The 17,148-nt window shown below is 53.1% G+C and overlaps 1 protein-coding gene across 2 annotated transcripts; it reads right to left on the bottom strand.

The window, feature by feature from the left end:
* Positions 1-1,439: 1,439 nt before the first annotated feature.
* Positions 1,440-10,902, bottom strand: FNDC4 (fibronectin type III domain containing 4). 2 transcript variants are annotated; one of them, XM_054383556.1, is made up of 6 exons: positions 10,830-10,902; positions 5,604-5,719; positions 4,898-5,102; positions 3,885-3,974; positions 2,500-2,633; positions 1,440-1,475 (listed from the first exon to the last, which is right to left on the bottom strand). In XM_054383556.1, exons 1-6 carry the CDS (start codon positions 10,900-10,902, stop codon positions 1,440-1,442), a joined length of 654 nt encoding a protein of 217 aa, XP_054239531.1. The 2 variants fall into 2 exon arrangements, with proteins under 2 accessions (XP_054239531.1, XP_054239532.1); XM_054383557.1 differs by having other exon boundaries at positions 1,440-1,472.
* Between the last annotated feature and the right edge of the window lie 6,246 nt (positions 10,903-17,148).

Genomic DNA, 17,148 nt, shown 5'->3' with positions numbered 1-17,148 from the left:
GTGATGCTTTGAGTCCAGGGCTGCAGAGTCAGCACCCCAGCTCAGGGACAGGCCACAGAGCAGAGTATGGAGGGAGAGCAGCAGCCGGGGCAGCAGCTGCTATCTCTGCAGCAGAGCCTCCTCACATCACCCTCTTCCCTCACCACCACAAGAGGGATGCCTGGGCCGGGCCTCAGCCTTGGGCACGGAGCAGGTACCCAGTCAGGGAATGCTGCCTGCAGGCTCTGGGGGGCGAACAAGCACCATCCAGACACCACCAACAGACAGCCACTAGACCCAGGGCAGTCGATGGCTCACATTGTCCTCACATGAGCAGGTAAAATGGGCACATAAGAGTGAGCCAGTGATCCACCAGCTCTGGGCGCTCAGGGCCAGCATTTTCCAACAGCTGTGTCACATCAGCCAACCTGGGACTAGCACCAGGAGAGAGGGAGCATCCACAGCGGCCATGCAAAAGGAGCCAGGAGCAGGATATGACACTGTCAAAAGCTCAGGTTGTCCCCAGAATGGTGATGAGCTCTGCAGCACACATCCTGCTGAGCCCACCAAGACCTTGCTGGGCCTCACCCACTATGCCAGGCAGTGCAGGCATCACACTGCTCATAGGGTGCTCAGCACCCTACAACGTGTCAGGACTGAGCCCCATTAGGGAAGTGGCAAAGCTGCAGCCATACCCAGGCACTGCTGGCTCCTACAGCCCTGTGGGGCTCACTCCACCCCATGGGATGGCTCCTGCCAGCACTCCCTGCCCTACCTGCAGGCTCCAAATGCTGGCCAGGCACTGTGGCAGCACCAGTTCCTCATGTTTATTCATGTCTTTATCCCCTGCAGCAAGGAGAGGCCTTGAAGTCCTTGCATGGCAACAACGGAGTGCAGTGGAACCCTGTTCTCAGCAGGGATCCCCTCTGGGCCCAGGCCCACAAACCCTCCTACCACATGGACATGATGTCCCTGGCATCATTGAGGCCAGTGCCTACCCTGCCCCATCCTCTCAGTTGTGGGGCCAACAGGGGAGCAGCTCCTGCTCTGTGAGCACAGATACTGGAGCCAAGAGCAAGAGCTGCTCCAGGATGGTTGCTGGGTAGGTGGCCGGTGCCATGCGCTTGCACCCAGGTCTTTGGCCAAGCTGGTGCACAGGGACATTGTCTGCCCTCAAGCCAGCCCATCTGCTCCCTGGGAATCATCCCCAGGGCTGGTGGTGTGGTCCCCCACCCTCCCTCTGCTCCGCAGTGGCAAGGGATGTGGGATGGGCAGGGTCCTGTGCTGCATGCACGGCTGGGAGCCGGCTCCATGCACATCCCTCAGGAAAGCATAAGTTTGGATACGCAGATCTTCTCATGCAGAGTTCCTGCCGGGTGCCTGCTGCTGCCTCCTCTTCCAAGGCCTGCTTTGGCTCTGGCAGGATGCCCAGGACCATGGACGCTGAGCTGGTGCTGCACTTACACCTCGATTATATTGACTGAGGGAGACTTCTTCTGTGAGAGAAAAACCTGCTGTAAAGCTCCACTTTGTGAAGCCCCTGGGATGCAGATCCAAGGCACATCCCCAGCCTCCCCAGCACTGACAGCAGCAGATCTCCTCTGCAGAAGAGCTGCAGCTGGAGTTGAGCCTCTGCCCAGAGATGAGGGTAGGTGAGCTGAATCAGAGCCCCTGCATCAATGTTTCCCTCAGACCAAGGGAGCTGACCCTGAAATCCCAGCCTTTGACACAGATGGGTTCACTTGGCAAAAAGGCTGTGGCAGCTCAGCTGCATCACTGGCAGCTGGTGACCCCCTTCAACCACACACTTGCCTCCACAGGAAGCCTTTCTGCTCACTGCTGTGCCCGAGGACTCCTGAGTAAGCCATAACCCTATCCCACACTCATCAACCTCCACAGCTAGTAGATGGCTGGGGACTTCTACCTGGTCCTCAGTGGTAGCCACTCTACACCTGGTGCCCTGGGACAGGAGCGGAGTCAGAGTGAAAGACAGGAGGTAGAAGGACATCTGAGAATCCACAAAGCATAGAAGTGTGCAGTGGTGCTAGATGGAAGTGCTGCTCCCTCCCCATCCTCAGCCCAGAACAGTATCTCCGTTAGGGTGAGTATTGGGCTCTGTGGTCCTTCTTATGAAGGACTTGTGTGGTGATGGCCTGGAGCAGGTCCCAGTGAAGAAACAATAAGAAGAGCTGCCCAGCTTGTCCTGAAGAGGCAAGAGCTAGACCTGTCTATGGGATGCAGAAGAGGTGGAGCCTTGAAGGGGCTGTGACAGGGAAAGGACCCTGTGATGTGAGAACTATACCAACTGATACACCCTGCCATCTCTTCCAGTGCTTCTCCTGCAATTGCTCATGGGGCACATACACTGCCTCAGAGATACTAAGGCTCACTGCACCCTAAACCCCTTGGTTTTAAGGTGAGCTGGAGTGTTTTTGTTTCTGGAGAGAGCCAGAAGCAAGCCAGGCAGCAAGCCACAGCAGACGTCATAGACCATCCCACCTGGCAGCCCTCCCCACTCACCTTGCTGCGCAGCAGCCCTCCGCTCGGTCGCTCTGGCGTGCTGTGCTCTGAGGACGGCTTTGTCTTCTCCTTGTTGTTATTGGAGTCATTATCCTTGATGATGTCATACTGTCTGCAGAAGAGGGCGATCACCGCTGTGAAAGATGGGAATGAAGGGGATGAAGGACTCCCTCACACTGGCTGTGCCCTGCCTCCCCTCCCCTCCCAGCATCCTGGATGGAGAGCAGTCAGGACCAGGGCACCCTGGGGTGCTGGTCACCCAGCTCCTCCATCTGTGCCAGCCTGGACCATCCCCGGCACCTCTGCATGTGTGGTCAGGCCAATCTCCTTGGGCAGATGAGGCGTGGACACACCTAAAGGCATTGGGGCACAGATGAGGTGTGAGGTGCCCACAGCTCAGGGCTCTGAGACCAGAAGCAGATACTGAGGCACTTGGAGAGGGAGAGCTCATAGAGCCAGTGAGTGGCTGAGTGGGTTTCTGAATACCTCCTGCAAAGCACTGAAGTTACTAGACCAGCACTCGGCTTTGTCCTGTCTTGCAATGCAGCCGTGGGGCCAGTCATTGTCACAGTGTTACAGCACCTATCACATGCAGCACATATCCCACATCTGGGGACCCTGGACATGGGACCCCAGAGCAGTGCTCTGAACAGTCATCATTGGATGCGTTGAGCTCATTGAAAGAACAGAGCATTGTCACAGCCACCCACAGACTAGGCTGATCTCTCCCTGTTGGCACTGACACACCAACCTACGTGAGGGGTAAGCTTGCAGCAACCATCTTGTGTCAGGAAAGTGTTCAAGGCCAGGGCATGGAGAAATGCCAGCAAGATGCCACTAGAAAAATGACATTTATTGGGAAGGGAGCAGAGAACAAATGACTTCCCTTTTGCAGCAGCTGCATGTGACCAGTCAGGAGCTGACTGTTGTCTCCAAGGTTTTCTTGCTCCAAGGACAAGCTGCTCTGGCTTTAACAGTGCTGGGCAGAAGCACGTCACCCATCTCACAGTTCCAGCACACTGAGGCACAGTCACTCCCAGCCAGTACAGCACTGTTATCGGACATCACACAAGCCAGCCAAGGCCCAAGTTACATGATGGTTCATGTTAGCTGGAATATTTCCACCTTGTCCCACATTGTCTCCTGCTCTTCCTGCCCGGCAGTCAGGCCAGCCAGCCCGCATGCTCCAGATCATCACTGCTGAGTGACTGTGGTCATTCCTTTTACCTCACTGGCTCAACCTTCTAGAGAAACTCAATGGGCTTACTGGAATGGCTTACAGATCCATAGCAATTGCTTCTGCACTATCTTGAGCCCCATCCTCTTTGTGGACCCTGGACTGCATCTCTGCCCCAGTCTGCTGGAACATTTCTGGTGGCACTCACCTGCCCACATGAGCAGCACAGCCACAATGATGATAATCTCGCCTGTCTGTAGCTGCCTGTCTTTGTCCAGCCCTTCCATGGTGATATCACCTGCAGAGAAGAGAACTCAGGCAGGGCTGGCAGCAGATACCATCCCACCAGAACCTACTTCAGGACCAGCAACACTTGGGGATCTGAGAGAGAGCTCCAGAGGAGAGAGGCCCACCTCTCCCAAACAAAGGGTATGGAATGGCATCTTGGCCAGGAAGGAGACATGCAGCCTGTGGCTTTCCTGTGTCAGATAAACCATCCTCACTACCAAAGGCAGCTAGGGATTCTAACAGATTGTCTGGGTTCAACTAGGGGCATCACAAGGCATGGGACTAATCACTGAGGTTACTCTCCATGTAGGGAGCAGGACCAGTTAGGGAAGCCCTGAGTTGAACAAAGAAGCATAGAGGAAAGTAAGCCATCTGCTTGCCCTGCTACACTCAAGCCCCCTTCTTATGCCTACAGCTTCAGACAGGCTTCTGTGCCTAGTGAAACCTCTCTATGCATCATCTGTCTTGGATGTTTGGATCATCTGTCATGGACCAGCATACAGATAACCCCAAGGCAAGAAGGCACAATATAGACTGAGTAGGAAAGTGTCAGGCTCCCTAATTTGTCCTTTGGTAGCTTGCAGGCTGGGAGATCTGAAAGCCTGTCCAGAATTTTTCTATGGGCAGGAGCTAAATAAGCTGTAGCAGTTGTCCTGGCCACAGACTGCTTAGCTGAATAGGGTGCCGAGATCTGGGACAGAAGGGCTGTAAACCAGGGCTCGTGGACATTATCATGGGAACAACAGCAGCTGTACAACCCATTGTATCCATTATCCATCATAATGCTATCCATTATGATCTTGTGTGTCCCATGCAGCCTGTGTGCTAATGCAGCACCTTCCTTACTGGTTGCTGGATCCCAGCCTCTGTGCTGTGTGCTCCAAGTGCAGCCCCACTGACAGCACCAGGGCAAGTGGGAAGGAGCTGCCTCACCTTGGTTGGAGCTGTTGGAAGGGAGGCGGTCGGTCTCCTTCAGGGTGCGGAAGTGGACGCGCTTGCTGGCCTGGCTCTCTCCGTAGAGGCCGATGCTCTGCACCTGGATGATGTAGTCGGCATCCTCCGCCAGGTCCCACAGCACGCAGGCGCGGTTGGTGGTGTTCACCTCCCGGATGAAGCGCTGCATCTGTCCATCCTGCCGCTGCCGGAGTGAAGAGCTGTCATCCCCAGGAGCCTGCTCCCCACTGCACCAGGCACAGGCCCCGCTCTGCAGGGCTGTGCTGGGCACACTGCCCTCACCCCTCCCTTCCCAGGCAACCATCCACCCCTGGGGTGGGTCAGGATGGCCAGTACTTTGCTATGCAGTGTCCCTGCATGGCCTGAGCACCAGGCACCTCTCTGGAGAAGCTACCATCATCTGGGGTTGTGGAGGCACAGCAAGGCAAGCAAAGAAGGGTTATGTCATAGCTGAAGCACCATCCTTATCCAGAGATAACAGGGAAGCTGCTGGAAGGACAGCTACCCATGGTCCGCTGCCTCCCGTCAGGATGGGTGGCACAGACAGGGTGCCCAGGGAAGGTCTGCTCAACAGCAGAGGTGTCCTCTGACAGGTGCCAGAGGAACACAAAACTGCAGGAACAGGGCTGACATAGCAGCATGCTAGTAATTAGTGAGAGACAATCTAGAGACATAGCCTCGATACCTGCTGTAAGATGGCATAGCCGATGACCACGTCTCCTTCTGGGACATCCCAAGAGACTGTGGCAGAGTTTGCCTTCAGCTGCGTCACAGTCACGTTGACAGGGGACGGTGGCCTGTCTAGGTGAGCCAGGGATGGACCGAGGCAAGGCAGAGGAAAGAGGCAAAAGAAGACGTCTGAGAACAGGCACTTGCCCCTGTACACCACCATGGAGGGGCCCCTTCAACATCTGCCTGTGGCAGCACAGTGGCCAGGGTTACAGGGAGCAGCTTCTCCAGCAAATTTATCCCTGGAGAGGACTGACACAGTGTGGGCACAAGGATGAGCCTCAGTGATTCTCAGGCTGATGTGGGGTGGGGATGTGTCACAGAGCTACCCCGTGCCTGGGCAGCCACCCCTTGGTCTCATCAGCTGCATACCTCACCCTCTGCAGTACCCTGCAGCAGGGAAGGCAGACAAGCTCACGAGGCATCTGACTGGCTTCTCTCTCAAGGGCTTGTGGTGGCAGACATAGCCCATTGCTCATAACGTGTCCCACGTCAAGGGGATTCGCAATGCTGACCATGTGCCCAGGCTGCCAGACTCAGCTAAAGACATGAAGGGCCCCTAGGAGGCTCCTTCCACCTTGCAGACATCAAAATCAGAAATGCATGGAGGCCTGTCCTAAGCAAAAAAAAAGGACAGAAGTTTAAGAGACTGTCATGGCAATTTAACGAGGCCCTGCAGCTGAAAATCACACAAAAAGACAAGTCCCTGCAGCCTGCCTCAGGGTGCTGCAGAGACTCTGCTATCAGAGAGAAGAATGACACTTGTATCAGCAATTCACGAGGGCACCTGCTTGCAGATCTGAGGTACCTTCGCTACTGCTCAGATGTTCATCTGCAGGAAACTTTACTTCATTCAGCTCCAGCACGAGCAGAAGAGGGGCTGCCTGGCATGACATGCTCCTGCTCAGCCTGGGCACAGGGGTAGATTCTTGGCAAGGATGTCCCATGTTTCTGTAGGGTCCAGAAAGTCCAAAAATTCCTACATTAATGTGGTTCTTCAATGGTAAAATCAGGCTCCTCTAAGCTCTGGGGCTGCCCCTGGATGTGCACATCACAAATGCCTGGCACACCACCCAGAACTGCGTAGGAAGCAATTTCAGATACAGTATTTATATATCAACTGTGACAGAAAAATGGGGCAGCTTGGAATAAACACACTATGCAATTCAATCTGGCCATCTCATCTGCCTGGCACTACTTTCTCCAGAGTTGGAAGGAAAACCCAGTGCAAGGCTGACTTTCCCAGCACTGCAATGCCATTGGCTGCAAAGCCAGCAGCAGTGCTCAGCTCTGGCTCTCCTTCATGGTCTGCTCTATCACCATTCTGACATTTCACAGCACTAAGATCATGGCAGGATCCTACACAGGTACACAGTCCTGCACACAAAGCCAATTTCTGTCTGGAAATTAGACACAGGAGCACATGAGGCTGTCATTTATGTGTCTTCTCTCCCTGTAAACAAGTCAGTGGCCTTCTACAAGCTGCTTGTGTAGCACAAATTCAACACTGGGATGTATGTAGATAGAAAAAGAGTCCCAGAGGGCACCTAAGAAGAAGAAAAAATACAACTACTAACCACAACCACACCACCACCAATAGACTCAGAATGACAAGGAAAGGTCAGCTATTTAAATGCTTTCATTCCCATTTAAAATCGTAGAATCACAGTAACATTTAGGTTGGAAAAGACCTTTAAGATCATTGAGTCCAACCATTAACCCAGCACTGCCAGGTCACCACTAAACCATGTCTCTCAGCACCACAACTAAATGGCTTTTAAATCCCTCCAGGGATGATGACTCCCCCACTGCCTAAGGCAGTCTGTTCCAGGGCTTGATGACCCTTTTGGGAAAGAATTTTTTCCTCAGGTCCAACATAAACCTTCCCTGGTGCAATGTGAGATTTCCTCTTGTCCTATCAAATTTGAACATAGTCAGCTCCAGATATAACCAGGACAAAGCTGTGATTCCCACTGAGAGAAATTCAGGGCTGTGGTCTGCTACAGGCAGTTAAGACACATAGGAGGTTCCCCTCTGAGCCCATTAAAAATGTTATCAGAGAGCCACTGTGGCTGATTGCATCCCCAACAGAAGCCTGATGCATCACCGAGAGGCAGTCATTGGAGGCAACAAGAACATCACAGGATGCTGCACCTTCTCTTCCAGAACAGGAGGCAGGGAAACTGGAAAGGATTTAAAAATACATTCAAACACCCTTTATCCCATGAAGCTTTTCCCTTGGGAATCTGATTCATTGACCTGTGAGCTAGTGTCCCTGAGCCAGGTCCTCATCATCACATCCTCATCTCCCAGCAGCAAAACAGGCTGAACATAACTGCAGACCCCAGATCTGAGCACTGACTGGGGCAAGTGTCTTCTGTGCACACCAGAGCTCCCAACAGATGTACTCTGGGTTTCTGCTCCAGCCACAGCCAGTGTGACAGTTTGCTGCATAACTACCATCTAAGCTGTAAAGCGTAAGGACAGTTGTTCAAGGCTATCACTGCACTAGCAAAGGGTCAGGAATAGCCCAGGAATTCAGAGGTAGAAAGTACCTCCTGGGAACTGCTTTGGTCTGAACCAGCCAGTATGGCTCAGGAGTTAGCATGAGCTCACAAACTTAGTGTGATGGATATGAACCAGAGCCTGCCAGCTGGCCTCAGGACAAGAACAGGACCTGCTACTTCACAGGATGTATCTACAGGAATAAATGAGGGAGCTTTTTACATCTAACAGAATGAGAAGAAGTCTGACCATGCCCAAAGGGGCTGTTAGACTTTCCAGCCTTTAAGTGTGTGTGAGGAAATTAAAGGCAGGATCTGACATCTCTGCGATGCAGAAGTCCATGGATGGAACTTGTGGCAGGTGCCTTGCTCTGCACAAGAATTTTCTTGGCTTCTGCAAGGAGCCCAGCCTGACCCATCCCTGGTTTTCAGGCTGGGGGTGCCAAGATATGGCCCTAGGGCTGAGCCACTCCACGATTTCAGCTGTGCTGCAGGGCCCATGTGGAGCTGGCAGTATTATTCCCTGAACTGTGCTTCACCAGAGCTTGCAGAGGCCCTGCATAGGGGCTTTCACTCACTGGCAGTAAAAGAACATCCTGAAGGGACACCACTCTAGTATCAGACTGCAAAGAGTCAAAGCCAGCATGATCTGCTGTTACACTCAGAGCCCGCACAAATTTCCCAAGTGGAGAGAGAGGAGGGTGAGAGGACAGAAGCGCCATTGCAAAGCCACAGTGCACATGGCCACAGTGCTTCAGACCTCATGTATCGTAACCATGCTTTGTGCAGGCTCCACGCAATCAGACCTGAACCTGCAAGACTTGAAGGTGTCCATGCAGCAGTTTGTCATTAGAGAAAGGAGCATCCCTTGGTCAGTCTGCAGGCCAGCAAACTGCAGAAAAGACAGCTCTGAATACATAGGATTTGCACACCTGCCAGGAAGACACAGGATAAGAAGTTTCACAAGTCAAAACTAAAGAAATTGACCCTAGAAACACCAGGCAGTGTTCAGTCCCAAGGATATGCAAGATGAGACTTCACTGAAATATTATGACAAGATAGCTCACACCATAGAATGCTTTGTGTATGATCCCCATGTTAAGCCTAACATTCTCCAGCCTGCTCTGCTGCTGAGGTCAGAGCAGTTTCATGCCAGAGCTGTTGTCATCAGGTCTGCAAGTGCAAGGGCTGCAGAAAACGTTCTCTCTGAAGCCAACTATTAAAGCCAAGATGCTACAACACCCTGCAGGGCTCTCTGGGAAAAGCATGCCAGTTAAGCCCTGCCCAGTGCATTAATTGCTAATGATTCTGCATCATTTATAAATTATCCAGCTACATTTTTTATTAAAGCCATACTAAAGAAATGGACACCACCAGAGAAAGAGCAATCACTTTCTGGCACCCCTGTTGTGCTGTTGGTGTTGAATAGCTTTCCTTGCAGGTCTGCTAAAGAGGTGGGAAGAGCTGGTCCCTCTGAGGCTGGGCAGCAGGAGAGCTGACCCCTGAGCACTGGACTGGGTCTGCCATGTGACCTGGCTTTGTAGATTAAATAAGAGGCCTGTCAGATGCTCCCCAAGAGTGATGTTGGCAGATGTGGGGCTGCACAGGGATGGGGCACAGCCCTCTCCATCCTGCTGTGGCTCTGGACAGGGGACCTCACCTGTCCCTCAACCCACGTCCTTGGGGCTGCTGCTCAAGGGCACCCAGATGTTTGCCCAACTTAGCCCTGCAGCAGTGAGGAGTGCATCTGCTTGCACATCTAAAAATAAGTGGCCCCTTTTTAATAACCCTGATGGCATTTGTTCCTGAATCCTTCAGGACATGGAGAAGATTTTGCAAGGAGACTGAAAACATGGCAGAATACGTCCAATACTTGCGATTCCATTGAGTAGATCAGTGACCTGAAAAGGAGCAGACAGACAGCAGACGGCTGCCACCGACACCGGATCGTTCAGTCAAAGGAAGAAAGAACAGCGGCACCCTGGGTGCGACAGACCTCCGTGTCTCAGCAAACACTAGTCCAGAGACAGCACGACAGGAAGGTGGGCAGGGAACCTGCCAGCCAAGGACCAGCTCAGAGTCAGCCTGCAGCAGCGGAGCATCCCCGAGCAGGGGCACTGATGCACTCGAGACTCGCTGTTGAGGGGCAGGAATGGGAGATAGGGAGACCCTCCTTTGACCCGCGTTCCCGCACTGCCTGGCTCAGAGGTGAGAGGCTTCGGGAGCCAGAGCCGCAGGCGGCGGCTCTGGGTGCCCCCGGCAAGCCCGATGCCCTCCGCAGGATCGCGCCTCGTTCCTCGGGGAGAGGACGCGGCACGGACGCGGGCACGGCTTGCCTGGAGGCACTGGGGGGATGCCCCGGGGCCGGAAGGGCCGGGACAGACCCCGTAGGGTCATGGCCAAGGCGATGCCGGGGCCGGGGCCACACAGTGAGAAGGTCTGGCGAGGGACTCCCTCCACAGCAGGGTCCGGCAAAGGGCGCCGGATTGCCCAGGTCTGTGCCTCCCGGGGAGCGCCCACCCCGCGCTATCGCCGGGCCCCCGGGAAGCGGGGAGATTCCAGGCCCGCTGCCCCTGCCCGACCCCCGACTCCCGACCCCAGCCCGGTCCCCGGCCCCCGGTCCCCGGTCCCCGGTCCCCGGTCCCCGGTCCCCGGTCCCCGGTCCCGGCCGCACTCACTGGCTCGCACGAGGCAGAGGTCGCAGCTGAAGAGCACCAGGACGGGGTTAAGGAAGGCCGAGAAGCGAGCCATGGCGGCGGGCCGGTGGCCCCGGCCCGGGCGGCAGCCCTGGCACCGGCCCGGCTCCCTGCGCTGCGGGACGGAGCGGGGCCGAGCCCCGGCCGCAGAGCCGGGGGGGCGGGGGCAGAACGGCCGCTGGCCCTCCCCTCCCGGGCTCGTCACCGCCCCTTGAGCGGCGCCGCAGCGGCTGCAGCCTGCCTCCGGCCGGACCACCCCAAACAACCAGCACCGCCCCCTGATCCGCACCTCCGAAAATCACCGGTGCTGCTCAGTGTCATATCCTTCAGATCGCCACTGCTGCCGCCCACCTCTTGCCCTACCCCCGTAACCACCAGTGCTGTATCCTGTGCTGTTTCCCAGTAATCCTGCACGCTGTACCCCTAGTAGCCACCAGTGCTCCTCGACATGTACCTCGAGCAACAAGCAGTGCCACCCTATGCTGCATCGCCAGTAACCCCCAGAGTAGACTCTCCTCATGTAGTCTTCCCTCAGGCAGTGGATTCACGTGTCTCTGATTACACAACTACCCTCCCTGCATGCCCTGTCCTCCTGTGTCACCCCTCACACACCCTTGCGTCGTTCCACAGGCCGACGGCTCCTACCCTGCAGGTTGACATCAAGGGCCACATGTCCCACGACAGTGGTCCCACAGCCCCATATCCCACAGCTGCATGTTTCATAGTACCTCCCATGGCCAGTCATCCCATGACAGCATGTGCTACAGTAGCACCTCACATGAAACCCACTGCACCAGGATGCTTTCTCAGCATCTTGCAGCTGCTGGGTGCATGCTCTGTCCTGCTATGGAGGCATTAATGTATGAAGAGCAACAAGGCACTGTGCAAATGGAGGTGTCAGTCTCCAGGACCTGTGAGGGCTTCTAGGCCACTGGGCCAGCACTAGCTGTTCACTTGCTGTACCCACAGCAGGACACCCAGTCCTTTCCATACAGCTCGTGGACAGGTTCCTCTGCTCAGGCAGCCATGAGCATCTGTGTGTGCTGATGTCAAACAGCTTCTGCTCATACTGTTGCACTAACCCAGATGACCTAAGTTTGGTCCTTCTTCTCATACTCTGAATCACTGGTTTCATACCATGCTTGGTTTTGTCCATAATTGACTTTTAGAGCTTGTTCTGTTCTCATATAGTAGATGAGTTATTTTACCTGCATGCTAAGCTGCTACTTCAGCTCCAGTTGTCAGCACCACGACTTCGCTTCCTGCTATAACATATACATGTTATATACAGAAACATAGACATGTTGTATACATGAACATGCACACATTTGCATGATTTACTGAACACTTCTCAGTATGCTCTTGATACACATCCCACAGCCTTTGGAGCACATTCTGAATGCTGACACATTGCCTGCTTGCTCACCAGTGGCACGGTTAGGACTTCTCCAGCTCCCCCATGGCTGCAGTAGTACTCGGTTCTCCCTGGCTTGCTCAACATGACTCTGGCCTGCACAGGTGTGGTCAGGTAAAAGTGATGTGGTAACTCCTAAAAGACTTTGTTTTGGAAGCTCAGCACTGCTCTTTGAGAGGAGAAACAGATGTCCATTAGCACTGTGGGACAGTTTATTCTGCATCCCCCCCAAAGCCACTTTCAAGGGATTTAGGGTTTTATGTCCTTTCCCTCAGCTCCAGGCTGCTCACGCAAGAGGAGAATCATGCTGTGATCAGCGGAAGTTTCTGTCTGACCACCCCTGGACACTGCTGTTAGCTGAGTGGCATCCTAGGCTTTGTACCTCCTTCAGACCAGTTGTCCTGGACACAGGAAAGGACATGCTGTGCCACTCAGGGCAATCCTGGAGTGGAGCTTAGCAACCATCTCTCTCCAGTGCCATCCCATCCCTTGTGCAGTGCTCTGGCAATGTGCATGGGGAGAAGCAGGGTGTGCATTGGGAGTGGAACAGAACATTTCTATGTGTGGATTCAGGCTACACAAATATTTCATCAGAATTGGAGCATTTGGGGGGTTCAGACAGGCAAAATGCAATCTGCAGTCACAAATCAGGAGCTAACACATCTGAACTGTGTTATCTGCCTTGCAACACCTTGTACCTGGAGTTCAGCAGGGAATTCCCACAACAGGCTTGAGAGCAGCCTCTGCAGGTGGGGCTGCCAGTCCCACAGCACTGCCTGCCTCAGGTCCACTCCTCTCCCTGCCTGCTGGAAGAGGCTCCACAAGTTCTACTGGGCAGACAGCTTTGACCTGGGCACCCCCTCCAGGGTGCTCTTCTCCTCAACCACCCCTCCCACCTGTCTACATCTGGAGATTGTGGCTATGCTTCACTCTTTGCTAGGACAAGCTGGCCTGTGAGCAAAGGCCACATGAGGACAAAGAGCACAAGTGCCACCTTGGCTGCAGCATGTCACATCGTCCGAGTGACTGCTGATGGGTGCAGCTGGCTTTGCTGCCTCTGTGCTGGCTCTGTCCTGTGTCCTTCACACCCTGTCTAAGACACCTACAGGCTATGGGAAGTTCTTGCAGTGAAGAGAGAATTTTTCAGAGAATCCCTGTCTCTGGAAGCCCCTAAATACAATCCAATATCACTCTTTAGTTTTGGAAGTCACTGAGACAAGTGCGAGGCTCTGGGAGAGGTGCTGGCAGCAAGGGAATGCCCTGATCATGGTGCAGGAGGCTCCTGTTCTTGCATCATGTCACATTGATGTCCTCATTCTCTGCCCAATACTGAATACACCAGGAAGGATTCCTGGTATATCAGGAATTTACCTCTGTGCCTATGTCTGTGGCCCTTGGGAGCAGAGGAAGTTTTAGATTTAGGATATGCCTGTGCAGAAACTTCCCACACTTTGTTGTGCATAAACGTTATTGACTAAACAAAACCTGCAATGGGCACATGGATTTTGTGTGATCTAAGCCTTACTCAGCTTTTAACTAGCCTGAGATGAGTGTTGAAAAGAATTAACATGACATGACCTGCAATAGCCAGGTCCTCACCTGGGGATCCTGGACCTCTGTGACTGTTTCCTTCCTGGGGTACGCTACTTGTGAAATTATTTCCCCAAGAAACACCAAGTTTCTGAATGTCTGTGCAATTCTCCATGTCCTCCACTCTCTGTGCAGGTCCTGTTCTGCCTGTGTCTGCCTCCAGAGAGTGGCAGAAAGGTGATGATGCCCAGGATGAAATCCTGATTGCTCCAGCTCGTGCTGTACAACAGCCCAAAGCCATTTGTGACCTGATTTTGCCCATGGGAACAGCCAGTAGCTGAGACTCAGGGTGGCCTTTTCCAGGTAAGCATCATCCTTCAAACAGTTGTGGGCTGACATAGAGGAGGGCTGGAGAGGGTGCAAAAGCCAGACCTGCCTCTGCACCCCCAGAGCCCATCTCCCAACTTGTCCCATGACTGCCCACCATGTGTTTTCACCAACTTTGCTCTAGCTGCTGCTCTTCATTGTCAGTTCTCTTGCCTCCTGTTTACTGGAAGATAACATTCAAGGTATGTTGTGTGGGTTCATTCACATCAGTTCAGCCATGTCAGTGTGCTGGCTGCTGAATCTTATTTCTTTCCTAGGGAGACGGAATTAACTCATTAATTCCTTGTGATAATAATAATAGAGGTATCACAGATATTTTCAACAAAGCTGCTGCAGAAAAGTCCCTCATTGTCTTCAGCCAAGGAATGAGCTCAGATCCATCCTCAGCTTGTGGGCACCAACCCTTTGAGAGTTTGTGAATTTTATGAAGTGTGGAAGGCCCCTCTGCTAAGCATTAATAATTCCCAATCCTCTTTTTTTAATTTGGTGCTGGTGTGGTTTTTTTATACCATCTGCTGTATAATTGGTTCAGGGAATTCAGTGCTGGCCAAGAACAGACATTTATACATTTGATTTTTTGATTATCCCAGGGTATTGTGAAGTCAAGAGTTCTGCTATGTAATTACGTGCCATGTCAAAAGTAATGTATTCTGTTGGGTTTAGACTGGCTGCCCAATTATTTCTTCTGGCTATTCCTAGTTCCTGTTGTAAGAAACAGCTAATAATTGTTTGCTGTGTGTGTGTGCAGCACCATTTGTGACACTGCAGATCCTTAGCATCTTTCTCAACTGCTAAGTTCTTTTCTACCCTTTCAACAATGCTGTAACTAGACAGCCTAAGGTGTTTGAGATGTGAGTGTCCTGTGTGTTGATACACTGATAATAATATTGCCACTCAGCCCTTTCCCAGGTCATTTATAGCACATCAAGGAGTCAAAGCCAAGAGCCTAGTAAAGCTAAAAAGGGATGTGACAGATGTATTGATCCAGTTTCATTATGGTCGTTGAGCACAAAAATGATGACGGTTACTGAACCGGTTTGCTTGGAAACCAGAATCAGCCTCTATCAAAGGCCACTGCGGCACCCCTGGGGAAGAAGTTTATTCATTATTGCTCATTTTACAAGGGTGAAGATGAGAAATAAGCAAAACACTGAACCTAGAAGCAGGAATGCTAACCGCACGGAGAAAAAGAATGTGGAGTACTGGGCATGTGCTGCATCCCATGTTGAAAACTATTCTGTCACGACTGACTCCCATGGAAGGAGGAGTGGAAATGGTCACAGAGCACCTGTGGAAATGGTCACAGAGCCTGCAAGAGGCCTGATCTGCCTCATTTTCTGCCTGATAGTGCTGATACTGGAGTCCAGCCAGAAGCTTGAGCTTCAAGGAGAGAGAAGACTCTCCTGAGAGTGACTAGGAGGGAGGTTTGGGCAAAGAAGCTTATGCTGAATGCCTAAATTAGCCTGGGTTGTTTAGCCTAGAAACTATAAAACTGTGGGAGATGTGCTGACAGCTTCTCTTTATATGCTTGACACCTGCCAAGTATGTACAAGGCTGCTGCAGAGACTGGAATGATGTCTTCTGTGCCTGGGAGAGGACTTGAGCCCATGGACACCAGGGGCTAGTCACTCTTTATAGTGTGAAAGTGGAGGGATATTGTTCTTGTTTCTAGTCCCCCACTCCACCAAGGGCTGTCTTGCTGCCTTTCCTCTGACACCTCCTCCATAGCGTTGCTTCTGACAGGTCCACAGCAATTTGCCATCTGCATTGCTGACACCAGGATCTGCTCATTCTGCTGACTCTGCGTTTGTCCCCATTGTCTGTGAGCAGAGATGAAGCTCCTGAATGGAGAGGAAGCATGTCTGCCAGCCAGCCTGGCTCTTCCATGTGCCTCTGCTCAGCATGGGTGCTGTACCAACCTGCACTGCTTGTGCAGTGCTCCACAAGGCCAGGTGAACAGCCAGGGTAACCTGGGACAGGATGCAAACATGCAAAGCTGCTCTGTCACTAGCTTAAGCACATGGAACAGCAAGACAAGGCATTAACTGGGCAGCCCATGCAATGAAGAGCCCAATGTGATTGGGCCATTTCATGCACCAAGCATGGCAGTGTTTTGGTGGCATGAAACCTCCCTCTCCAGCACAGGATCGCCATGGGGATATGGATGGTGACCAGGGGAGGCCAAGGATGACCAGACTCTCTTGTTACGTGGTGGGGACACAGTCACTTTGTCTGAAGGGAGCAGTATTTACCAGGCTCAGACCCTTGTGCCAGCCACTTCTGCCAGTGAGGTGCCCTGACCCTGCAGCAGGCGATTTGGCTCTGACATGGTCCTGGAGCTGGTGCATGTAGACTGAAGTGTCCTCTCTGCTCTGTCCCACTCAGCATAGCAGCATTTCTGAGGGGGGGGGGGGGGGCAGGGCCATGCCTGTCCTAACCTGCTCCTGTGGTGACTCAACCACTCTCAGACAGACTGGACCACACTACCAGCCTTTCCCTGTGTACAGCCACAGCCCAACCCTGACTGCTTGGTGCTCTCTCATTATTCGCCATGGCATCACAGAGACACTGTGTTGCATTAGACTCAGACGTGTCTCCAGCAATGAGGACATCCTGTAGGCTGAGATGAAGGTGTGGGGATCCCACCAGCCCCCTCCATCCACAGAACGCATCATCTAATACCTCTGTAGATCATTGCTTCCTACCCTCAAGCTGCTATGAGAGGCAGCACCCATGAACAGCTTTAGTCAGCAGGAAAAGTCTCAGTTCATGGACAGATCATTCTCCTTCTCTCCTGCTGTGTTCCATCTCCTCCAGACATTGCTACCTTGACATGAGGACCCAGGCTAGCAGCCATGCGTGCCCCCGCTCACCCCAGCCACAGCTCCTGCTGCCATTTCTTTGCCTTGTGCAGCACCTTGGACAGGCCTCAGTGCTCAGATGCTGCCCCACTGCAGGGCCCCCTTGGAG

This window comes from Indicator indicator, chromosome 9 (assembly GCF_027791375.1).
Source record: "Indicator indicator isolate 239-I01 chromosome 9, UM_Iind_1.1, whole genome shotgun sequence".
Taxonomy (NCBI): domain Eukaryota; kingdom Metazoa; phylum Chordata; class Aves; order Piciformes; family Indicatoridae; genus Indicator; species Indicator indicator.
The sequence above is the reverse complement of the archived record's forward strand: the minus strand, read 5'-3'. Positions and strand labels throughout refer to the sequence as shown.

Bases quoted from the DNA above. Each gene is read 5' to 3' on its own strand.
- FNDC4 (XM_054383556.1), bottom strand. From the start codon at position 10,902: ATGGCTCGCTTCTCGGCCTTCCTTAACCCCGTCCTGGTGCTCTTCAGC. The intron at 2,634-3,884 runs GTGAGTGCCACC...CATCTTTCACAG, and splicing joins TGTGCTGCTCATGTGGGCAG to CGGTGATCGCCCTCTTCTGC. The intron at 1,476-2,499 runs GTGAGTGGGGAG...TTTCTCTCACAG, and splicing joins GAGGGCTGCTGCGCAGCAAG to AAGAAGTCTCCCTCAGTCAA.